Source organism: Panthera pardus, unplaced genomic scaffold (genome assembly GCF_024362965.1).
Source record: "Panthera pardus isolate Hobbes unplaced genomic scaffold, ASM2436296v1 HiC_scaffold_3, whole genome shotgun sequence".
NCBI lineage: Eukaryota > Metazoa > Chordata > Mammalia > Carnivora > Felidae > Panthera > Panthera pardus.
In genome coordinates, this window is record NW_026526876.1 from 47,918,065 (window position 1) to 47,943,615 (window position 25,551).

The following is a 25,551-nucleotide window of genomic DNA, read 5'->3' on the forward strand; positions in this document are numbered from 1 at the left end:
CTTCAGCATGGGGGGGTGGGGAGAGAGGAGCTGCACACAGAGCATGAGGGCAGCTGTGGGAAGGGGAGAGAAGGGTGCCAGGAGATACCCCATGTGGGCAGGTTGCTAGAGGGAGAGGAGACAAAGGCAGGCTGCAGAGTTCTGGGGGACACCTCCAGACCTTTTGACTCAGGGGCCCAGCCTCTGGGCTGCTGCCCTCCTTCCCCATTCCCAAGTCCCCAGTTCTGGGCAGCTCTGCCGAAGTTGAGGTGAGCTTGTGGGGAGAGTCCACCAGCTACCTGCCAGGGCCGCAGAGGGGAGCTGCGGGCTCTGTCGAGCGGGGGGTGGTGGTGGCTAAGAAATCACTCCCAGCAGCCTCTCTGCTTAGAAGAATGCAGATTCTGGCCAGTGGGAAAATGCCAGCTCTAAGAGAGGTTGCTCCCCTGGCCTCAAAGCACAGTAGGGGATGAGGAATAGTTCCCAGACCAGTTGCTGGACTGAGAAAGAAGATAACTTATTGTGCCCTCACATCCTCCAGCGACCCTGTGTGCCTGGGAGTTGGGTGGTTGTCTCCCCATCTTACAGACGGCAAAACCAAGGAAGAGTAGGAGGCCACCGGCTCTAGGTATACAGTCTCCCTGAGAGAGAACTGGTGCCGGTTTGGCCCCAGGATGGAGATGTTGGCAACTCTAGGCATCACCGACTGGGTCCCAATGCCCACCGCTGGCTGTGCCCACCCATTCCCATACTGGCTCTTAATGGAGAATGGGCCTGCTATCCACAGATGCCCCTTGATTCCATGACCAGGATGGGCAAGTCATGGGGGATAGGGGCACAATGGGATGAGCAGCAACTACAAGGGAGGTGCCTGGGCTCTCGCAAAATAAGTGAAGGAAAGGGAATGCTCAAGCCTCTTGTTGCTCCCATTCCACCTGGAGTCTGGCAAAATGCAAAGGTGTCAAAGGGGGCAGGGAGGTGGCTGCCCTTGTCAGAGAGAGCTACTCTGCTACCTGGGCATGTAGGCAAAGGAGACCTAGGGAGGAGTCACGGTTAGTCTGTGTGAGGAGGCAGGAGCCTGGCTGGCTGCAAATGTCGGCCCACCCGGGGTTGGGCCGTGCAGAATGAGGGAGTCTCTGTGGTAGTTCACTCCCTCATCCCACAGGAGGATACTGCAGCCCCTTTGCAAAGGTCCCCGCTAAATGCCATGGTCTTTGTTCCCCCATTCCCTGGGAGGGGGCAAAACACTGAGGACAGGTACTAGGTGAGACTTGCGGGGAGCTGGGGAAGCCCAGGTGGGCAGGGGATCCCAGTAGAAGGTTGGGAGTGAAGTCTCCCGACTTCAGGTCGAGAAGACAGTTGGGCTTTACCCTCTTCAGGCCTCTTCTAGGAAGGAGGGCAGTGGGTCAGTTGGCCAATCAGAGACTCTGAGGGAAGCCCCTGAGGCTTCTGGTAGGTGGGAGGTAATTGTGGAGAGCTCAAGGCTCAGGACTCAGAGGGAGGCCTGTTTCTGGGATCCAGCAGGGTCAATGAGGGCAGTGCCGTGTGTGTGTGTGTGTGTGTGTGTGTGTGTGTGTGTGTGTGTGTGTGTGTTGGGAAGAGGGTGCCTGGGACCCCTGGTTCAGCCTCCAGGCAGCCCTGGCACTTCCTCCACCACAAAAGCAGCATCTACCAGTAGCCCCTCTGCTGTGCTCAGCAGCCAGCCCTATTCTGTACACCTAGAGCCTCACGATGCTGCTCATTAAAGGGATTAGCAGAGCACTTTTATTGGGCCCTGGCTGCAGCCACACAGCTCAGTCCTAAGCTAACCACCCAAGAGGCTGGTGGGAGTAGGATTAGACCTTAGGGCAGAGTCTTACCCTGCACCCACAGCCTATCCACTTCTGGCAGTGGGAGGGGACAAGGCTCCCCCCGCCGCCATCCCCACCCCACCCCCACCCCGCAGCCTCAGGGGCCTGAGAAGAGGGGAGGGGCAGTGTCTGGCCAGAGTGGGGAGGCAGTTTAGGGAAATGGTTAACAGCACAGGCTCCGGCCTGCTGCCACCTGGGAGACTTTGGACAAGTTATTCAGCATCTCCTGTACCTCAGTTTCCTGTGCATGAGAACAACAATGTTTGTTTCATAGTGTGGTTGTAAGAATTTAATTAAATAATGCAATGCAGGTAGAGTGCATCACAAAGTGCTTAAAGCTTCCATCCAGCAAATGTGAGTTACTATTATTGTTGCAATTGTATTAGTGATTGTGACTGTCCACAGGATCCTCTGGGTCCCTCTCGTCTTCCCTCTCCAGCAGGTGCCTCTGCCAAACAGGGCCCTAGCAGCTCGCCCTCCACTGGAGCTTGGGAAGGATTTTTTCTTTTTAATCAAGAAATGGCTCGCTGAGGAAGATGGCAGATATGTGTTTACACATTTCATTTCCCTCCTTGCCTCTTTGTAAATACCCTTTTCCAAGCTGGAAAATAAATTTCCAACCCTGCTGACATGCATTGATTTTTCCCTCCTGCGTCCACCTTCCCCTTCTTCCCTATCAGAAGGGCCTGTGGTTAAGCCCCTTGCCTGGGTTGGGCTCAGTGGCACCCCAGGGGCGTGGGTGGCCCCAGAACCCAGAACAGCCAGCCAAACTGCCCTATCCTGCCCACCGCCTGGCTCAGAGGAGGTCTGCAAACAGAAATATTCCAATCCCCTTCTTGGCTGGGAAGTGAGGTTGGGGTGGGCAGGAGGGGGTGGTGCTCTGACTGGGAAGTTAGAGATTTTCAGAACTTCTCTGGATGGGATATATGGAGAGGAGACCAGGGGACTACTGGACTGCTGCCAAGTTCAGCAGATGGATCCAAATGGGGTCTGCCTCAAGCAATCGACTTGGTCAGCCACGGCCTACCAACAGGCTGGGGACCAAGCAAACTGGGACTCAGAGAGAGAAGAGTTAAGCAGGTAGGGGTCTTGAATGCATCCTGTGGGGCTGAGCAGGACTGGCAGCCTCCTGATGGTGGAATCCAGAGAGATGACCCGGATGCCAACCAGGCAGCGGTGTAAGACAGCTTTGGGCTGCTTGTCTTACAACAGTCCTGGGTCTGGAAACTACTGCTCTCTCCTCCAGAGTGCGGCTGAGGGAGGCAGAGACAGAGAGGGAGTTGGTTACAAATGTTTCTAGAAACCCCAACAGCCCTGTCAGAGACCACTCTCTGGGTTGGAGCCAGCCTCAGCAGTGGCAATTTTGAGGAGGACGAAAGGGTAGCAGGTAAAGGAAGTGGCCTTGCTTTTCTCCACACTCAGAAATGCCCACCTTGGAGGCTGCTGCCTCCCCCATACCTTCCCTCTTCCCAGCCCTCTGCCAGGCCCACCCTGCCGTGTCGGGCTCCTCTCCTCCTCTGGCAACCCAACAGGCTGCAGGGCTGGCAGAGATGCCAAGAGACTGGCATGGACATCTTGGGAGGATGGGGCTGGGGGACACAGGTCACCCTCCCCTTTCCAGGTATGCTTGTAGAAGGAAGTAGGGCAGCTTCTTGAAGCTGAGGATGAAATGGCCCCTCCACATCCAGATAATAGGAGTCCTGGTTTGGGCTGATGGAATCTGGGAGTAGAGAAGAAACAGGGCTAATTCTGGCCTGGTTGCCTCCAGGCCTCACACCTATGCTGAGTGCAGAGCCCTGGCCCACTGATGTTACATACTTCTGGTGACCTGACTGCACACAGCCTGTGGGAAGGCAGGTGCGTCCTTCTTAGCTGGAGTCCTTTTCAACCCACAGGACTCCCACAAATGTGCTTTCTCTCCCCCTTGCCCAGTTCTCGTCCCTGATCCCTGCAGGTACTGAGGCCCAGAAAGCCACAGAACAAGGCTAGGACCACATGGCCTGCTCTGCCCACCCCCCACCCCTCAGTTTCAAACAATGAGAGTAAATATCTGGTGCTTTTGGCTCAGGAGATTACAAACTATTTCCCTTAGCCACTGGGGCCATGCATGTGCCTAATAACCTTAGGGTTTTGGGTGCAGGAGACCTGAAGTCTAGGGAAGACCTCAGATCCTCCCAGGCATCCACTGGCTCCTGGAAGATTGTGGTCAGTTGTGGAAAGTTGTGGAAAGGATGATGGTTGAGGAGACTAGGCAAGCAGACAGCCTCCGTCAAGGAAAAATGGGGAAAAGGCACATCGCCTTTCTTCCTCATCGCCCCTTCCCTCCAGTAGCCAAAGAGGAAGGCTACTCATGACAGCAGGCCAGTGTGGCATTAATATCATGATGTGGAAGCATAGAGGTAGCTAGATTCACAAACTCCTGGTGGGGCCAGTAGGCAGAGGGGGGTGGCAGGAGCTGAGCATGCTGGAATGTTGGGGAAGGGAGAATAAAAGTAGAAAGAGCGGGGGAGGGAGGCCTGAGGAATGAGGAAGACTCAGGAGGGAGGATCCATGTTCAAAAGACCAGTCTCTTACCACATCCTGTGCCCCCTCTCTCCATTGGAACTGGCTGTGTGTGTGTGTGTGTGTGTGTGTGTGTGTGTGTGTATTGGGAGAGTGGAGAACAGAGCATCTGAGTTCCAACAGAGCAGCTCATGGCCTGACCCCAGGTTCCTTCACAGCCTTTGAACAGCTGATGAGCTATGGCAGTACGTGGGGTATGAGCCAGAAGGTGTGCTGGTCTGGATGGGGGCTAGAGCCTTTCCCCAGGTCCCCCCAAATAATAGCCATGATGAGGCAACCAATCCCAGGTAGGGAAAGACTTGAACCAGAAATGCTGCCACACTCCAATCCCAGGAAACCCACATTACCTAAGCCTTCCTAAGTCTTGGCTTCAAAGCACAAGACAGCAGGATCCCCCACCCAGACCACCTGGACTAGTATCCCATGTTCAGGGACCCTCTCAGTACCACTATGTTACTATAACTTTAAATCCTGCCCTGTCACAACCTATTCTACATGGGGACAGCAAAGGCTGAGCGGACCTGGCTCATGTTTCCCTGTTTTTGAGGTATTTGGTAAATCTGGCTGAAGCCACACTCCGGGAACAGCTCTGCACTGAACCCCACTATAGATGGCAGGAAGGAAGAGTAGGAGGCGGAGGGCTCACTCTTGCGCCAGTCCTGCCGCCCACGTGCTGAATGACCTGGGCGAGTCACTTCACCCCTTGTCTGCTTCAGCATCTGTCAGGGGGGTGGGGAGGGGCTGCTCTGGCAACCTCACTGGGTGTGTGAGGCTCTAAAGAGAAAGGAATGTGATGGGGCTCTCAGAAGCAGAACATTCACTGAACACGTGTAAGAGATCACTATTACTGCAGTGGTGTTTTGGCTGGAAAATCAGTGTTGCCATCTCTGGTGTTTCAGCAGGCTGAGACCCCTGGAGAAGGGCTCCCCATGCAAGAGGGCCTGGAAGGGCCTTTCTGGCTCCAGGTCACACACAATCTTGGGGGCCGAGCCTTGGTAGACGCCATCTAAGGTAGACTCAGGCCTGGGTAGTTCGGAGATGTGTCTTTGGTGGTAGAGAATGCCCCGCCAGGTGCTGGGACATGAGTTCTTTGTGTGTGTGTCTGCGTGTGGGGTAGGTGAGGGTGCTAATGAGGGCCCTGCAAACATGCCCACTCAGCATGGCTACCAGGACGACACAGCGCTTGGAAACTCTCTAGTGGAACCGGTGCTTGGTACCTAGCCTTGACCTGCCTATCACCTACAGTCCAGCCTTGAAGCTCAGGAGACCCCACCGAGCTCCCAGGCAGGGTGGTTCCCAAAGAGTAGCCCTCCAGGGCTAAGAGACAGCACAGGGGTCTGCAGACCACAGGAGAGACGCAGCTCCTTGAACCCTGCTGGCCTGAAGGGCCAGAGCCACATCTGGTTCTCATTCAAATGTCCAAACATAATTAAATTTTCTATGATGCAGCGGAAGAGTTTGGTAAGATGTGGCTTTCCCCCTTTCCATCAAGGTTAAGAAATCAGTCTCTCATCCCACCAGCCGGCCGACTCATTCTCCTCCCTGCCACTGGTCTGTCCCATTCTGCAAACCAGAGGTCTGTGCTCTGCTCTGATTTCTAGAGCTGAAGGGGCTGGGCCGGCAGGGGCTACACGAAGCCTCTCTCCCCCACTGGTCCACTTACCCACCTGAGACGATTAACAGCTGAGGCCAAAGCAGCAGGCTGGCAACTGAGAAAGTTAGTATGCTGTGGGCTGGGTAGGGGTGAGGAGGCAGCTGTCTACCCAGGCTATGCCAGGACACACTCCTGTCCTCTCACTGACTAGAAGCGAGGATCCCCCCTTTGTAGTTCCTCACAGTGGGAAGCTCTTGAGAGTCTCCAAAGTCTCTGGCTTGGCCCTCTAGTCCCTCTGTGGGAAATGGAGCTTCCCACCATCAGGCAGGGTGAGGCAATCCCCCTGTACCTCTTAACTCTCAACTTGCAGCCCAGGGACTGCGGCAAGGCGACACCCTGCCCCGGCCCTCCTCCACACACAAAGGAGGGAGGCACGGGGAATGCTGGAGGAATGGAGAAGGCCACGAGCAGCGCTGAGCCCTCTCAAAGAATCCCTGGGATCTCCAGGTCTCCCAGGATTGCTGGTTGTTTCTGGCATGTTGAGGCTCTGAACAAGGTCCAAGGTGCAGTCCTCAGAGGTGGAAGGTGGCCTGCTCAACAGGAAGGAGGCCCACTAATCTGAGGCTTCGATGCCTCTCCTAAGTCGCCTGTTCAGGACTTCCCTGAATTCAAGCAGAATTCCCCTAAACAGGCTGCCTTTTCTAGCTCCCCTTCCCAACCTGGTATCTTCTGTTTATGGCTTTTTTAGTTTTAGACTTAGGGATTTAAGACTTTCATGGTAATGGGTTCCACTCTACTTCCTCTGTGCCTATTTTTCTAATCTTTGTGGTATAGGCTTTACAAGAGTTTCTTTATAAGTTGGGATATTTTCCCTTTTGAAACAAGCTGTCCTGCAAGCTAATGACTTATAGTGGGTGTGCCCCAAAGACAAACAGGGGCTGGGAAGGGGATAACCAGGGTGGTGTAGGGGAGAATCTTCTAGATTAAACAGAGCTGTATGGAGGGCCCTTTGAGACCCTGTGCCAGAGGGTCCTGTACTAGAGTCCTCACCATCATCTCTATCAGAGAACTAGGACCCTTTCAGGTTCATGTGGTGTTTCCATGCCAGAGAATGCTCATCCTGGGGACTGGTGCGCCTGTGCACACACGTACACACACACACACACACACACACACACACACACACACACAATCCCAACATTGCTGACCTCTCTCTAAGTAGGAATAACTTTGTGTATCTTTTTCCAAATGGTAAACTTTCGTTTAGTAATGAATTTAATTAATTTCTTGGTGACTTTAGTGCCAAGGCCATGAGTCTGGTGCCTTCATATCAGTGGAGAAGGTTTTAAGGAAACTTAAGCCAGTTGTCCTAGGCCAAGCCTAGCAAAGAGAATGACAGTGGGGCCAAGATCCCTACTGTCCCGGCCTGCGCTCTGGCACCCACACTCCATGGCTGCGGGAGGAGCACGAGTCTCAGTTAATTGCTGTGGTGCCACCCGTCCAGATGAAAAAGCGGGGTGGATGCCGGGTCTGCCTTTGTGCTCTGTTCACAGACTGGCTGCTGGTGCCGGGGCTCTATTCATTATTCAATTCAGCTAGCTCAGACCAGCCTTTCCATTTGCTCCTCCAGGAGGAATAACAAATCTAGAAATGCAATTCCACTTTGGTGTATTAAGATATTGATTTGCCTGTCGAGTGGAAGTGCATTTGTTCTGTCAGCCCTCCTGTGGGCAGGGAAGGGTTAACCAAATGTTTATCACAAGGCTGGCTTCAGAGTTGAAAGTAATGTGATCAGTAATGAATTTTGTGTTACATTAGGTTGTATAAATGGACAGACAAGCGCAGACAACAAGTGGCCAGGAGTCGGGGCTAATCTAATGATGTAAAAATAGAGACAGCACCAATTATACTAGGGGCCAGCTCCAGGCTCCTGCAGGGACTGCAAATGAATAGGTACAAATCAAATTACTCACTAATAGACGCACTACAAGAGGGGCAGTCAATGGTAAATGCATTAGAGCCTAGTGACCTCTCTGCTCTGCACAGCAGAATCCGAAAATTTGACTTCCATCTTAAAAGTGGGGGGCTGGGAATGAGGGTCTCAAAGAAACTCTTGTTGGGTGAAGAACAGCAACTACTTCCCATCCCAAACCAGTCTGTTGCCAGAAGGTACCTCCTGTCTGTGCTGACCTCCTGCCCTTGTTTCAATGCCTCCTGAAGCCTGAGCACCAGGGGGTAAAGGGGCAACTTCTTGAGGGACAAAGCCTTGCACGTAGGCAAATACGGGAGGTTACATACCAACATACTTCACAGCCACGTGTCTCTCGGGGGTGGTGTTTTTTACTGCTACGTCAAGGGCTGTGTCTGTATTGAAAATAGAATATTTCTTTAAAGAGGATCACGAAATGGACCTTTGAGAGAGCAGCAAGAGCTGAAACCAAAGAGAGTAGGTATCAGAATCTGGTTTGACCATTGAGAGCTCTGCAGGGGGTGTTTGTGGTCTGTTCCAAGGAAGAACACATGCAGGCTTTTACCTATATCTCTCACGAGCCTAAACCTCTGCCATCCTTCCTTCTATTCCTCCTGCCCAGTGCTGCCTACCGAGTGCCCACATTCCTGCCTGCTGCACGGCCCTGGGGGCAGGAAAAGATGTGGAGGTAAACCCAGCACTTTGGGTGGCCCCTCAAGGATTCTTCCTCCTCTCGGGGTCCACGGAGGTAGAACCAGGCCTGAAGTTCAAAGCTGCTTGGCAGTGTGGCTGGACTGCTGAGAGAAGGATCATGGAGAACACGCTCAAAGTCCCGAACTGTACACTCATATTCAGCTTTCCGTGGCTTAGGGATGAACAAAGTGTGAAATCAAAGAATCTCCAAGCCTTCCGAGGACCCAGCCAGGCCCAGATGTAAGCAGGACCCCGGCAGGCTTAGCCCGCACTCTCCCAACCCACCTCTGAGGCCAGCACCAACGTACACATCAAAGTGGAGACGGCATGCTGGTCCCGGCCAACTGGACCCCAGAGAGGATGGGAACATGCCAGTAGAATGAGCACAGGGAGGACACAGAATGGAAAAAGTGACCCTACACAAATGAAAAACCTGGGTGTCGATTCTTCCCAAACCTAATTAAGCACACAGAGGAGTGGAATTGCAAGCTATCAAGCTATACTAAATAAGATGTTGGGGGAATTGGGGGAGGTCTGTGAAGCCTGGTGCTGGAGGATTCTGGCAGCAAACTAAAAAATTTATGCTTATGCAGTAGGCCCCGCAGGTGCCTGGGGGTAGGGTTGGGGTTCAAAGAGAAGTGGGCAAGGAGAAATCACCAAATGTCAGAGGTTAGACCACTCATTCTGGTACAGGTACTTGGAAATGTCTCATTCTGTTCAGTTCAATCAGATTGGCATGGCTTGGCCTTCTTGGTATAGTGAGGATCTGGATTCCGAAAGGGTCAGAGGGTCATTTCCAACTGTTATTTTTTGTGTGTTTGTGTGTATGTGTGTCTCTCCTCTGTTACCAGCCATCAAACATGGGGGGTGGTCCGTATACCTCAGACCATCTTCTGAGGAGGCAGAGGCAGGAGCAGAGGGAAAGATGGGTACTTAACGATCCATGACTGTGTTCAACTTTGTTTAGATCTCACACCTCACAGAGAGGTCAATGGTTAAAGGTGAATTCTCTGGCAGAGGAGGAAGAACAGAGAGAAATACTCCCTTTTGTTAACCATTTACCTATGTTAATGTCTCCAGAGGAGGGCCTTCATCTGGGGGCGCAGCCGCCCTTCCCCACCCGCTTGTCCAGGCCTGTACATTTTCCACAGGGACTCCCGCCTCCAAGTTGGGGGCAATCCTGGAAAGGGGACTCTAAAGGTTCACCAAAGAAGCCACACTGGCACTTCCTCCTTGTTGATAGGAATCAGTGTGCTTTGGTTAAAGAATTCAAAGTAGACTTTGGGCAACTGAAAAATGCGCAGGGAAGCTTCTCAGCCCTAAGCTCCCATTATAGTTCTGCCTCTGCCTTGGACTTCTAGCAGTCTTGGGAGGAGAAGGAAGAGGGGACAGAGAGAAGGAGGAGAGAGGGAGAAAGGGAAGAATGGAGATGGGGGGGGGGAGAGAGAGAGAGACAGAGAGAGAGAGAGAAAGAAAGAAAGAAAAGAAGGAAGGAAGGAAGGAAGGAAGGAAGAAGCTGTCTACCTAGAATCAGATTTGATGACTGGCCAGAAACTAACAAGTATGTCTTAAACACAGTAATTTTTCCCACTGCTCTGGCTGGCTTTCATTTACCTCTTAGGAGCCATAAAAACCCATGCAGTCATTCAACAAACATTCACTGGGGCTCAGCTTGGCTCCTGTCCCAGTGCTGGATGCTGGGCAATGAGGAGGTTGGTGGTTAGAGGTAACAAATATGAATCAGACTCAGTCCAAATAACCAGAATTAGGTTAAGACAAGCAGTATGGGCAGTATGGCTGAGGGAGCTGAAGGGACCACCAGAGCTGAGCCTTCCCCCAGTGGCACATAGAAGGAAATCAGACACTGCTAGTTAAAGGGAAAGGCAACATACACTACTTGTCCAGGGCCAAGTGTCCAGTGAGTAGGTGGTTCAGAAGTTCAGAGGAGAAAGGGCATTTGGCTGCATAGTTAGGGAGGGCTTCACAGAGGGGTGAGATCGGAGTTTGGTCTAAAAAAGTGACTGGGCAGAGAGGGAGGGTGGAGGGTACTCTAACAGCTGAGTGAGCAGCACATGTGTGGCAGACGATGGGATGGTTTTGACAGGTGAGCTTGTTTGCACGAAGGTGGTGGTGGTGAAGAAATACGAATAAGGGGTTACTGTGAACAAGCAAGGGGGAGATCAGGTTGGAAAGGAAGGTGAGGAAGTACGGTAAGACTTGAAATCTCACAGAAAGGAGCCGAGGCTGGAATGTGGGCCCTGGGCACTTTGCAAACAGGGAGACAGGAAGACAGAGCAGGCCCTGAAGGTGAGAGACCCCTTCCTCTTCTGGGGATCCCCTCTTATTCTGAGTAAAGGGTCGGGGGTCACTGAAATACCCTCTGACCAAGTGAGACTGATGGGATCTTAAATTCCTCCTAGTTATCTCTTTTTTTTTTTTCTTTCCCTTCCCTGTTCTCCTCTCCTCTCCTCTCCTCTCCTCTCCTCTCCTCTCCTCTCCTCTCCTCTCCTCTCCTCTCCTCTCCTCTCCTCTCCTCTCCCCTCCCTTTCCCTCCCCTCCCCTCTCCTCCCTCCCTCCCTCCCTCTCTCTGTCTCTTTGAATTCTTGGGCAGTGTGAGCACAGTCTCATTATTTAATGTTCCTGGGCCTTAATTCACTTCTTGTGAGGTTGCAGCTGATGCTTCTAAACCTCGGCCTTGCTTACTTTGTGGACGAGGTGAATGCATGGCATACAATGGAAACAATTTCAACAGACCTGTTTCTCTAGATCTCCTGAGTCAAGTTTATACAAAGTTACTTCTGTTTTGTGTAGATTCCAATTTCACAAATCTTTCTCATGAACAACTTTTATCATTTGCATACACATGTGCAACCTTATTTCCACTTCTCTAACCATGACTAAAATAACCCTTGCCCAATATTGTTACCCATGGAGAACAGAAGCGCGCCCAGTCGGCTGATGGGTCACTAAAGGGCCCCCATTATCTTTACCTGGGGTAGAAATAAACATTCACAGTTGCGGGTGGGGGTGGGTTTGGAACCACTACTTGTGTGTGAAATCCCAGACAGAGAGTCACAGGTAGGACCCACAGGTGTGGGAGATCCAACCCAACCTTCAACTGCAGGCAAGGGTGTAGGCACATCTGGCCAGGACTGCAGCACCACCACCCGGTCTCAGAGGCCCTCCCTCCACCCTCGGAACAATGTCCTCTGTCCAGGAAACCCCTGTAAGGAGGTTTGGTCTGAACACCAAGAACACCATAACCATGGTTGCCCCTGAGAATGCTATTGTCCATGGGAAAGACCCTTAATGAAATAACTATTCTAACACCAGAGTGAAGAAAACTCAGCTCAGCTAATTGCACTACTTTATAGAGGCTGGGCTTCCAGCACTTCCTTGACGTCTCATTTTGAGCCTATATCTTTTAGTTATGATCTGACTTCAAATCTTTAATCTTTCCTCTCTTGTGAGTTGGAGAGACGAACGTCCACCTGGTGGTGTTGGTGATTTATGTGGCTAGCGTAGAGTCTGGAACACCGAGGCCATTTGGGAGGTGTGGCTGTTAACTGTTGAGAGGAGGAAGTGAGACGCCATACACAAAGTGCTCAGTACAGCAGTCCAGAGGCCAGGACCCAACACACATGGAGGGCAAACATTTACCGCATTTACTGGTTTCCCTCGCCCATGGGACTAGAGAAGAATGGGAAAGAAACTTGCCCAAGGTCACAGGCTTCTCCCATTCCTTGATGAGAGTTTCTAAATGCCACTGAAAAGAAAAAAAAAATTATTCCCAATGGCAGTAGTTGGACTCTCAGATTTGGCCTTTCCTACCAGTGGAAAATAGCTAGGGACAGGCAATCTGCCACCGAACTGAGGCACAGATAGCAATACCAACAATGCCACCACTGCCGGAGCCACCTGCCACCCCCAGTCCCAATGGCTGCTTCCTGCCACCCTCAGCAAGGGTGCTCGTGGCCTGCCGATGGCACTAGGCTCTATGTCTGGGTGCTCCTATGTCTCTGGGGACTTACTCTTTTCTCCCCACCCTCAACAGTCATGGCATCTATTCATCCTGCTCTTCACATCCTAGAAAGACCACAGCCTGTGGGCAGGGGACCAGTCTAGACTTCTGTTTGGTCCAGCTCTGTAAGGTGGGCCCCAGTGGGCAGGTGGGGATAGGAGCCAGAGAGGAACACCCCCACAGTTCACTGTTGCCTCCTCTGGAGCTTTCACCTCTCTGAGGGTAGGAACCATGCCTTACCTCTTCCCCACAGTGCCCAGCCTAGTGTGGAGAAACCAGCAGGTGTCTATAGAGAGCCTGCCTGTCCACTGCAACCATGGAAGAAGGTGCAGGCCCACCAAGGAGGTCGTTGAGAGAGACACAAGAAGCATTTTGTAAATGCACTGTAACGGGAGAAAAATTCCAGGGCCCAATTAGGTAAAGCAAAGGAAAGGACCTAAGCAACTGGCTAAGTTACCTGGATGAAAGTACTTGCCTGAGAGTAGGAGCGTCTAAAGGATAACAGAAGTAATTCACTGCCCCATGCCCGCAATTGTGGTCTGCCGATGGCACCCTGATCATGTGGCACCCTGAGGTGGGACAGGGCTAATAGGGCCCCCACTGGAAATGCAGCCTTAGCATGAAACTGTTCTCAGCTGTCAGCAGTGGGGCGAGCAGGAGTTTCAAGACCCATTGGAAAAGCTAATCCTAGAGGAAGGATAGAAGGGCCAATGCTCTGGGTTATTTGTTGTGGGGTACATAACCGGTCAACTCCATTAACAATGGCTAACATTAATTATTTACATTAATTTCTATAGTCCTGAAATGAAAGATGGTTATTAGCATGAGGGTGCACATGTGCACACATGTGTACACACACAAACACACACACACATACACAGTGCTCTTAGTTCCTCTTTTGTAAAACATAGGTGATCATCAAGTATTTGTTGATTAACTTACTGAAACTTTCTTCTGACCATTGAAAAACTGTGTACAGGGGTGCCTGGGTGGCTCAGTCGGTTAAGCGTCCGACTTCGGCTCAGGTCATGATCTCACGGTCCGTGAGTTCGAGCCCCGTGTCGGACTCTGTGCTGACAGCTCAGAGCCTGGAACCCATTTCAGATTCTGTGTCTCCCTGTCTCTCTGCCCCTCCCCTGTTCATGCTCTGTCTCTCTCTGTCTCAAAAATAAATAAAAGTTAAAGAAAACAACTGTGTACAATGTTCAAAATGTGCTTTTCATGTAAGAAGGAAAAAAAGGCAAAGCCCTTTAAATAAGTAAAAGTAATTTCTAACAAATCTTTGGAAGAGCTTTTGCTGAAAATAATCCTAGAGCCTTTTCTGCTGAGTAATTAATATACATATAGGAGAACTCAGAGGATTTGGCAGAATATACTAGTGCATTGGTTTCCAAGCTATAGATGGAAATTCATTGATGTATTGTGAAGTCCGTTTAGTAGGTCATGACCACATTCTTAAAAAAAACAAAAGAAAATAGAAAGTACTAGAATGCATTGCTTATAATATTGTTTTGTGAAAGCTTTGCATGTTTGGTAAGGAAGTAAATGTATGTACAGAAGGTAAGAGGCAAAGACTGAGCCCACAGTGTGATCCTCTAAAGTAACTGTTTCTGGACTAGGACAGAATTCACTGAAGACACGGTAGACAGAAAGAGATGGAGCCTCCTTCCTACCTTTAGGGCTGTGATAGTATAGGAGAGTGAAACAGTGTTCCCAGGACTGCAGGAAGCCACAGTCAGGGGGAAGAGACAGTCCCTCTTGACCTTGAGAGCTGACTTAGTGAGCTCTTGAGGGTCAACAGCAGCAAAAGGAGGCTGCCTGCAAACAGAGACGTGTCAAGCTGATCAGGACTTGTGAATGAGGCCTGGGGCTTTTGCTATTGGACGTGGGAGAGAGCAAAGAAGAAAGACAAGGTTTAGCTAAAGATGGAAAGAGTTAAAGTCTAAAGAGAAAATTCACTTAATATGTATCCAGGTGTTTATTAAGATTTTTTTGGTATTAAGTTATATCTACCTAGACTCAAAACAATTGGAGTACGTACATGTTTTGCTTATTTTAAAAATTCTATTTTTCTAGAAGAGGCAATATTGAAAGGAATGTCTGCTAAGCAGGAATTAGGTTATTTTGAGGGGGGGTGATAGAGAGAGAAGGGGATGTGGGAGACGGCATTCCGGGCAGGAGGAGAAGTATGTGCAAGGGCCTGGCAGGCAGAGAGAGCATGTGTGCTTGGGGACCCTCCAGGGAGTCCAGCTTGGCTGGAGCTTGCGCAGAGCAACAGGAGAGGGGTCTGGAGAGAGGGCAGTGGCTGGTCATGAAGGGCTTTGTATGCAGTGATATGGGGTGGTCCTGGAGAAGGACAGGGTTGGGGGAGAGGAGTTCAGGAATTGGACATGTGGAAATGTCAGTAGGTGGCTGGATAAATGGTTCTGGAGTTCAAGAGAGAAAGCCAACTTGGAGATTATTTGGAGACAGTCAGTTTGTGGATAGCATCTGAGGCCCCAGAAGCAGAGGAGACTGCCTTGTACTGAGTGATGAGGGAGAGGGAAGAGGGCCAAGATAGTGCCTTGAGAAATACACTTAAGGCCAATAGAGAAGGAAAACCCAGAAAGGGGACTGAGAAGTAGTCAGAGGCAGAAGTAAAACTGGGAGAGTGTGGTAGAACAGGAGCCACAGGAAAGCCTCTCAAGATCGCAGGGCCAGGCTCACAGGCCAGTGTTGAGGTAAAGTGGTGACCATTGGTGACTGTAGGGAGAATAGCTGTTGTGGTTGGGCAATTCTGCAGGCAGGGGGAGCATGAGGTGGTCACAGTATGGTTAGGGTCTGGGTGCATGAAAGCAAGAGATTCTTCCCTCCCTCCCTTCCTTTCTTTCTTTTTTTTTTTTTTTAAGTCAAGAGATTTCTTGAACAATGACCACTATTTTCTCACTGAGAGTGAGAGACAAGATGGTGGGGCTAAGAGAGTTGAGGAGAATGGGGGAGTTTGAAATACTATCCATGCAGAAGGAAAGAGACTGATTTCAAAATGATGGACTGAGGCGGGCACCTGGGTGGCTCAGTTGATTGAGCATCCGACTTCAGCTCAGGTCATGATCTCATGGCTCATGGGTTTGAGTCCTGCGTTGGGCTCTGTTCTGATAGCTCAGAGCCTGGAGCCTGCTTCAGATTCTGTGTCTCCCTCTCTCTCTCTCTCTGCCCCTCCCCAGCTCATGCTCTGTCTCTCTCTCAAAAATAAATAAACATTAAAAAAAAAAAAAGATGGACTGAGGAGCACCAGGGTGGCTCAGTTGGTTGAACATCCAACTTCAGCTCAGGTCATGATCTTGCACTTTGTGAGTTCAAGCCCCGCATCGGGCTCTATGCTGACAGCTCAGAGCCTGGCTCCTGCTTCAGATTCTATGTCTCCCTCTCTCTCTGCCCCTCCCCTACTCATGTTCGCTCTCTCTCTCTCTCTCAAAAATAATAAACATAAAAAAATGATGGACTGATCATATGCACTGTATGAAATAAACAGTAAAAATGGAGGGAAAATATAAAAAATAGAACAAACTCTTAGAGGGACCAGAAATCTGTGGAGTTGTCAGGAGAATGAAACCGGAACAGAAGCCACAGCAGCAGAACTGCTCACGTCTAGGTTGAATGTAGAATTCATTCATTTGGTAAATAGTTACTGCATGTCTACTGTGTGCCAGACACTGTTCTAGGTGCTGGTTTCTGCTGAGCACCAACTGAGAATAAGAGGAGGAGCACCAAAAGATGAGCACCAACTGAGAATAAGAGGAGGAGCACTAGAAAAACAGAGAAGGCCTCCCATGGCTCACTGGAGAGTAGGAGCCAGAAATTTGTAGAGGTGCTAATCTGAACAATCTGTGATTCTTCTTCAGCAACGTAAGGGTAAGAGCGGAGTTGGACTGACCTTGATTTGGAGTTTTGCTGAATGGGGACAATGGAAGGGTTATAGGGACAAGGGGTGTGATGATATTGCAAGACAGCAACTCAGCCAGTTATTTTAGGGCGGATTTGCAGATCACACGTCTGACCTAATTAGACTAATTGGTCAGCAGACCTCATGGAGGACAGAACTAACACCTGCCTCATAGGTTATCCATGTTTTAAAACAGACCTTCTCAAACATGCATAGAGCTCTTGTTTAAAATGCAGGTGTTGACTCAGCAGGGCTGGGTGGGGCCTGAGTCTACGCATTTCTAACCAGCTCCCCAGGTATAGATGGTTCGAAGACCACTCTTTGAACAGGAAGGCTTTAAAAGGTTTTGCTTTACTTTTGGGGACAATTAATTTGCCCACGGTACAGCTTGCCAGTGGGGTGCTGGAGCCAGCTGACTGTTACACGTTCAGGAATTCAGCTAGCCTACTGACACCATGTTGATAGTGTGAAATTGGCCATAATGTGAGTTTTTATACTACAGAAATGTTCAAATGCTACAAAGCGGGGCTTTCCTGCTTCCCTTTGGAGGACTGGTTGTGAAACAATTCCCAGCAGGTCACTAGCTAAGCCTGTATAATAGGCATGCTATAGGATGGGTTTCGGTGCTGGGGGTCACAGGGCATGTTCCATTCATACCTTGATAAAGAGGCCATCGGTCGTGGTTGCTATACTATACAAAGTGCCTGCTGGAAGGCTTTACAGGACTGATCATCTCGGGTGCCTCAGAGTACCTAACACAGGCAAATACTTAATGTCACCTTATCTGTATATCCGATGAGCCACTGAGAGAAGCAAGATTGTGGGAAAAGAGAGAGGGAAAGGCTGCTATGGCAAAGGGTGGCTTGTTGGAAATTCTCCCCGGTCACACCGTACTTCCTAGGCTCTTTCTGGGTGTGCTGGGCTGCCCTTCCAAGGCCCTGGGCTCAACCACCAAGCTGATACTTCATCTGGAGTTGCAAAATGTGAAAAGTGATTCTCGGCAAAGGCAGGGGGAAACAAGCTAATTTCCATAATATCTGCTTTGCTTATTGACCATTAAAATAGAGGCAGATTAAAAAAAATTGATACATTTAATATGATCAAAGAAAACCAAATGAATCCCTTTTGGTGATGGTTTGGGGAGGAAAATGAAATCCCTCTGCCCAAAAAGGGCATCTCCTATTTTCTGACCGGTGGGTCATGCAGTTTTAATTTCCTCTCTCGTTTCTTTTCTTCCTTTTTTTTTTTTTTTTTTTTTTTATTTCACAAACCTGCTTAAGGCTACAAAGACTCTCCTGAATCCCTCAGCTGTCTAGCAGATGAATTGCTGCCAGTTTTGTTCAGGTTACTGTTTGTGCCAGGCTGAAGTTCCCCAGCTCTGGCCGAACGCACCTTTAGAACTGCTGGCTGGCTGGTGCTGAGGGGCCCCAAGCGGTGTCTGAGGAGGGCTGCCCTGGAGCTGCTCCCTGCAAGGGTGGCTCCCAGGGAGTGAGTCTGGTGACGCCAGGCCCTGGTTTACATAGCAGGGGCTGGCAGGAGGGAAGGTGGTGCTACAAGGAGGTTCGGAAAGGGAAAAGCCCTCCTCCCTTTCACCGGCTCCAAGGAAAAAGGGGTCGGAGCCCCCGCAGATGGCACAGCCGTGCCTCACCTCCAGATGCAGGTAGAACAATGGCACAACGGGCTGCTATCCACAAACCGGAGGGCTGGATGTCGGGGTGGAGTGCTGGTGTGCACACGTGTGTGCACGCGTGTGTGCGACGGAATGGGACATGGCTTGTTGCCACTTCCGAGATCCACACCTCCTCTCTTTCCAGGGAAGAAGTGGATGTGGAAGGGGGCTGGCCCTCAGAGACAGCTGTCTCCTACAGCCTGGTAAGGTACTTCTCTATCTCCAGACAAAGACCTTCTTTCCCCTTCGTGCCTCCACTCTGTGCATTTTCCAGTCAGTGCACAAGCACTGTGGGCAGGCCCAGAGCTGGTGCTGTGCAGGTGGAGATGGGAGTGCTTTGGTCTCTCTCCTCTCCATGCAGGAGCAGGAGAACTGAATGGGAGGGAAGAAGAGAGGGAAAGGCTCAACTGCCAACTATCTGAGGGAGAGGGAGGAGCCGCATGGAAATGAGAAGAAGTGTGATGACGTCAGGCATTTCAAGACCTGCCAAAAATGCTTTGACTCTGATTCCTGTCCCATGGTTGTAAGTTTCTCCTGGCTGGGATCCTCTTTCCAGGTAGGCATGTGGAGCAGGGGCGGAAACGTTGGCGGTCAAGAGTAACAGTCTTGAGAGGCCTCGGGCAAGCAAGAGCAGGAGGGCCCACAGCCAGGATCTGCGTGACCCAGTAGGAAGTTCCTGTTGACCTCAGGGAGTGGGGAAGAGGCCTGTTGTGCAGTCTTTCTCTTGGGCCTAAACGTGGGCCGGAGCAGGCATTAGCAGCACTGATATCTAGAATGAGGAGGCGCTTTGGAAAAAAGGAGAGGCAGGCTGTATTGTAATTGTGTGGAGATGCAAGAATTGTGGTCTTTCCTAACTGCATGTTGTATACGTGTGTGCGTGCACACATGTGTGGGTGTGTGCACGTGTATGCCTGCTGCTGGGACAGGGCTCACCCATCTTCGAAAGATGCTCTTCTGACTGCTCTCTGGTGTGAGAAGCTGCCCTGGGCCCCAGCTCCTGGGCCCTCTCACAGGCAAGAGTGCGAGGGCAAAGGCAGCATAAGAAGAAGCAGTCTGGGAGCTTAAACCAGCCTTGCCTACTTCATGTTTGCTCTCTCCAGGTCAGCAGGCCCCCCTGATACTTGCTAATCTATGAAGCCTCAGGCATGACAGAAGGTGTCCTGCCTTCACACTCAGTGTCTTAGGGCTGCTGAAAACTTGGGGACTCCATGGTTGTCCCTTCCCCTGGAGAAGATGTCCTTCGGGGAGCCACACATACAATACAGTTGTGTTCATGACAGCATGTTTTAGGTACTCTTCCATGTAGGAGGGGTCAGTTCCACTGGGAACTCCTTTACACAAGGCTTTCCTGATACCAGAAACTTCAAAAACAATGGCAATCAGAGTGCTAACTAAAGAAACACATGGTTAAAACAAACACATACTCTCTCTTGCCAGAGAAGGTCTACACCAACATGTGCCAGTCACGCCCAAGTCAGGCTGGAAGTGTGAGGCCACCTTTACCTGTTCCAGATCCCACAACGTCCCGGCTTGGTGACTCTGCCATGGCATCGGCGAGCCGCTCCCGCAGGCCTTCCTCTGTATGCTCCATGGAGGACATGTGCCGTAGCCCGAAGCCCTCGGGCCAGCTCCCACACACCTCTAGCAGGGTCACGCTCCGGTCAAAGGTACCTGTGGCACACATGGGACATCTGACATTGAGTTCGTGCTTTCAGAGAGCGGACTGTTCTTCTGGCTGCCCACCACCAGCTCCCCTCCCCACCCAGGGCCCATTTCAGCTCCTCTACAAGCTGGATGGAGGAGAGAACACCATGAAACATGTGTAGGGCAGAATGAGGCAGCTCATGCCAGTGGATCAGAGAGTGTAGACATTCAGAAAAAGACCTTCACATCACTGGGATAGTGGTTTTTAAAATGTTCCCTTAGGGGGACCCCTGGGTGGCTCAGTTAGTTAAGAGTCGACTTTGGCTCAAGTCATGATCTTGTGGTTCTTGAGTTTGAGCTCTGCGTCCAGCTCTGTGCTGACAGCTCAGAGCCTGGAGCCTGTTTTCAGATTCTGTGTTTCCCTCTCTCTCTGCCTCCCCCACTCGCGTTCTGTCTCTCTCTCTCTTTCTCAAAAATAAATAAAAACATTAAAAGTTTTTGAAAAAATGTTTCCTTAGGGGCTACAGGGGTCCTCTGAAGTCTTCAGGGACTGCTTCAGAGACAGGTCAAGAGCAGAGAACCTCCTTGCCAAGTTCAACCACAACACCTCTACTTTTCTTTGACATAAATAGGGCTTCCCTTAACAGTTCACTTTTTTTTAATGTTTATTTTTGAAAGAGAGAGAGAGAGAGTCCATGAGTGGGGGAGGAGGAGGGGAGAGGGGGACAGAGGATCTGAAGCAGGCTCTGTGTTGACAGGCTGACAGCAAAGAGCATGACGTGGGGCTCGAACCCATGAACTGCGAGATTATGACCTGAGCCAAAGTCAGATGCTCAACTGACTGAGCCCCCCATGCACCCCCCACCACAGTTCATTTTAAAGAGGGGTTACATAGCTTAAAAATTTTGTTAAAGCTTTCTAAACCACTATATTCTATAACTTATGCACAATCTCCTCATTTGACATTTGAGAATCAGAGAAGTAATGGCCCAAGATCCAACAGCAAGTTTGTGACACACTTGGTTCAAGGACTTAGATCACCTGATGCCTCAATCCAGAATTCATTCTACTCTACTGCATATAGTCTCCTGGCTGCCCAAGGACATATGTACAACTGGGGCACCACTTGGGGGATGCCAGTTGGGTGACAGAATCTTCAGCAAAAATCTTTCCTTAATCTGAAGCTGCTCTCCAATTCCAAAAAGTACATGGTGCTCTGTTCAGTGCTGAGATTAGACTTTACATGCACGATCACTTCAAAGTCGAAATTTAAGTTATTATACTCTATTATACAGCAAGTCTTCTGTGAAAGCTTATTTCATCTACTCTCTCTTGGAAGGAGATTATCGTCATGCTCTGTTGCTTTAAGCACATACCATTTTCCCAGTGATTAGGTAACTGAATCCACTGCATTTATTGGGCTTGGTTCCTGCCAGCACCAGGAAGATGGGGAAAAAATGCAAATGCCAATGTTTCCTAAAGTTAAAAGTACGCACAACACACACTTTTTATCAGGCCTTGCTTCTCCTCTTTGATCAGCCGTCAGAAACTATCTTTCCTAGGCGGTCAGGACTGGGCAGCGTCAGCACACACTCTCTACCAATGACAGGTGGTAATAGAGAGGGTGCGAGCCCCGGCCCCGGCAGGCGGCCCTGCCTCTGATAATGGCCAAAGCATTGAGGTGATAACCGTTAGTAAACACTCCGACAGCCGGTGACTCCATACATCAGCAAAGAGGGCCAGATAATCCCGAGCTCTTCTGACCAGACAAAGGCCCTTGGCCAGCCGGCTGGGATTTATATGTGTGGCAAGGGTCACTACTGGCTCCTGAATGTCATCAGCCAAGTTTGGCTTTGATTTATCTCTTGCCTAATTGTTGGGTAGATTTCTGGTGCTGGGAGAATGGGAGACATCTATAAATGTATCTCCCCAAGAAGAGGCCCACCTTGGGACGGGGTTGCTGGGAATCGGCTTGTCAGGTAGGACCCAGGAATGGGGAGCTGCCCTGTACCACCCTCTCTCCCCATCAAGTAGGGTCAGGATGGATCTGGAGAGCCAGGCACTGGTAGTGGGGGTAGGGTGCTCCGAGTGTCAGCCCTCCAAGGGCCTGAACTGTGCAGTCATGCCTTGGCAGTGCCAAGCCCAGAGCCAACACCAGACCAGCATTAGCAACAACTTAAAGGTGCCCAGTCCCTAAAGACACACGGGGACTGATGACAGAAGCTAAGATTTTGATTCCCCTCCCCGCTCACAAAGTCATGTTAGGCCAGTCCCTCTATCTCCTTTTCCCATCTCTGAAGGAGAACTAACAACCCTGCCTTGAAGGAATGAAAGGTGAAGCAAGGTTCCTGCCAGGAGCCTGTGTTCCCCTCTAGTGCTGCCCCGCTCTTAACTGACAACAGCAAGGGCTACAGCACCATTGTTTCTCCAAAGACTCTGCCTGGGACACGTACGCCTAGTGATTTCCAGCCGAGGGAATTAATAATAAAACACGGACACTCCTGCTCCTTGTACTCTCAGGGCTGGGGCGGGGGCGGCTTTCTTATGGGCAGACATGTCTCAGAGCCTGTCTCAGGAATGGGGAATGCCCTTTCCTTTTGTCACTTCCCAAGAGCAGCGTGCCTGCCTTTAGAAAGGCACTCAGTCAGCGTTCGTACACGCTACTCTTAGAGGTCAGGGCGGCCAAGCATATAGCAGGGCCAAGAGGAGAAGAAAACAAAATAAGTCAGCAAGATGTTACAGCAAGAAAGGTTCAGGTAAGAGGGTGGGCCTGGACTGTGACAGATGGCAAAGGCCAGAGGAGCAGTAGCGTTTGAGGGACAAAACAACAGCACACAGGAGGAAAGAAGCATGCGCTGGTGGAGAATGGAAACAGATCTGGACCTAAATGTAGGCTCTAACACATTTCTTCTGATCCTCTGAAACCTCATCCGTACAAACTGAAAAGCAATACAATTCTACAGGGTTGTTGTGAGAATTCCATTAGATAAATGCACAATCACCTGGCACATAGTAAGTGCTCTGCACAGGAAGGGTGTGCTCATGTATATGTTAATAATAACAAATAGGTACAACTTTATACCACTGGAAGCATCATCATAAATTTTGACTATCACAATGATCCTGAGAGGCAGTTCAGGTACTACTCCAATTATGAGAGAGGAGCTGGACGCTCAGAGAGATTAAATGGCATGCTGGAAGTCTCTAAGTGACAGATCCAGAACACAGGCCCCTGATTCTTCCCTTGGAGTTCATTCTATCAGTTTACACATTGCTTCCCTGAGCTGCTTCTGCATATGGAGAAATCACCTCGTCTTTTCTAACTTGTTCTGAGAACTCTTGTCACCTTCAACCAATACCTTTAAAAAAATCTTTCCCACTGCTGGGTGCTCAGTCGTTTAAGCATCCAACTCTTGATTTTGGCTCAGGTCATGATCTTATGGTTCGTGAGCTTGAGCCCCGAGTCAGGCTCTGCGCTGACAATGTGGAGCCTGCTTGAGATTATCTCTCCCCCTTCTCTGCCCCTCTGCTGTGCTCGCTCTCTCTCTCTCTCTCTCTCTCAAAATAAATAAATAAACTTAAAACAAAAATCTTTCCCACTCCCAACCAACCCAGCTTCCTTGGAGTATCATGGTAATGATGATGATCCTCATGGTAATTATCCTGTCTGTTGGATGGTACACAGGAGGGAAAAAACAGTGAAAGAAGATAGAATATGTTCTCTCTCTTTTTTTTTAATTTTTTTAATGTTTATTTATTTTTAAGAGACAGAGAAACAGAGCATGAGCAGGGGAGGGACAGAGAGAGAAGGAGGCACAGAATCCGAAGCAGGATCCAGGCTCCGAGCCGTAGGCACAGAGCCCGATGCGGGGCTCGAACTCACGAAGCGCAAGATCATGACCTGAGCCGAAGTTGGACGCCCAACCAACCGAGCCACCCAGGCGCCCCGAATATGTTCTCTCTTAACATGGGCATTACTAGGATGCTGTTGGTAGGAGGCTGGGGATACAAAAAGCATCCAGCAAAGGAGCATTGGACCATTTCTACTGTCCTGAGAACTCACAGAGAGGATACAATCAGTGGTCCTGCTTATTGTGCTGGAAGGAATCCCAGTAGAGCCCCCTCCCTTGTCCTTCCTTCCACCCCGGCCAGTGCAGATGAGGACAGCAAAGGAGCTCCTGCATTCTCCCATCCCAGTCTTGGGGAGAGAGAGTTGCAGGTGTGTGTGTGTCAGCAGGGGCTGGGGTTAAGAGGCCAAGCCCTTAGAGAGTGAGGTCACCTCCTCGCTCTCAGGCAACCGCACATCTTGTCGGTGTTGTCGGCACCGCTATCATTCATCGGGTTGGCCCAGAGACACTCCATCAGATGAGCGGGCCCTCTGCGTCCCATTATGGGAGAAAGGGTCAGTTTCAAGGGGAAAGGACACTTAGTGCAGGCCGTTTTCAAAGCACAAAATACACATTCTTAGCAACAAAGATCTTTTGTGGAAGCAATGTTCTGCTATTTGCAAAGCCCCCTTACTTTTACGATTTCAGTTAACTCACACGTTCATCAAATATTGATTAGTGTCCACTACGATTATGAGTCAAGCATTGTACTGAGGTATGAGGATACACAGTGAGCCAAAAAATAAAAATAAAAAATAAGTTCATGGTCCTTCACAAAACTCTGGGAAGCAGCAGCTGTCACCACTTTACAGATTTATCTTTCACTGAGTCTGAGGGAGAGAGGTGAGGTAGCTTAAGGGCACGGGCTTTCGATGTAATAGTCTTCCTGGGACTCCCTCCCCTCAGGGCTGCCACCCAGCCTGCTATTCTCTGCACAGCATTTTCTAAGATTTAGTTCAAGTCTCACCTGCTCCGTGAAACCTTGAGTGACTACCCAAGTTATAATGGGTGCTGTTTCATAAAGCCTGACTGTATGACAGGCCCTTTACCTCTCTGGTGAAGCTGATGAAAGCGATAAACTTAACCTGAAAAATGTGTTTGCACACATGAAATTATGTAAGCAATGTCATAAAACACTGTAAAGGGATTATGTTTCTGTATGCTTCTGAAGCCCCACTTTGGATCCCAGGTGGTATCATTCCCATCCTGCCTTATATTATTCTCATGATCTGCTCTCCAGCCTAGTTTAGAAGCTCCTCGAGGGCATGGATTCCTCCATAATCCATAAGTCTGTAGTAAGTACAGGACTTTGGGCATCATGCTTACTCAAAATATGTTTGCTTATCAACTGATTATGACAACCTGAGAAACACCCTTTGGAGTCGATACCCTTTGAGTAGGATCCCAGAACCTAAACATCTAGGGCCAGGATTGGGAGGAATGGGATGGAGGTAGGTAGAAAAGGGGGCTAAAACTAAATAAGTTAGGAAGGAGGTTATAAGTGAGCAGAAAACAATGTCACAATATCCCTCTGCTGACTTCTGTGCATTTATTTTAGATTTGAGACCCTGGGAATTGGAAGAACCAAACAATGTGCCTTGGATGGCACAGAGAGCCAGGCTCATACAGGTGAGCTTCCCGAATTCTGCTTCCCAGCTTGGCATCCTGTGTTACACTCTTTCCCCAGAGGAGAAATGGGTCAGGTTCTTGGGTTTCACAAACCCATTAAAGACATGCTGTGACAGCTGGTAAGCCTGCAGATCC

The 25,551-nt window shown here is 50.1% G+C and overlaps 1 protein-coding gene across 1 annotated transcript in view; it reads right to left on the reverse strand.

Annotated features, from left to right (window-relative positions):
- Positions 1 to 25,551, reverse strand: part of BCAS3 (BCAS3 microtubule associated cell migration factor) — a 606,893-nt gene that overhangs the window by 4,604 nt on the left and 576,738 nt on the right. Inside the window, exons 25-26 of the mRNA XM_019431027.2 lie at positions 19,760 to 19,927; positions 8,281 to 8,346 (exon numbers count right to left, since the gene is read on the reverse strand). Coding sequence (XP_019286572.2) covers positions 8,281 to 8,346; positions 19,760 to 19,927 — 234 coding nt within the window. The remainder of the gene's footprint in view (positions 1 to 8,280; positions 8,347 to 19,759; positions 19,928 to 25,551) is intronic.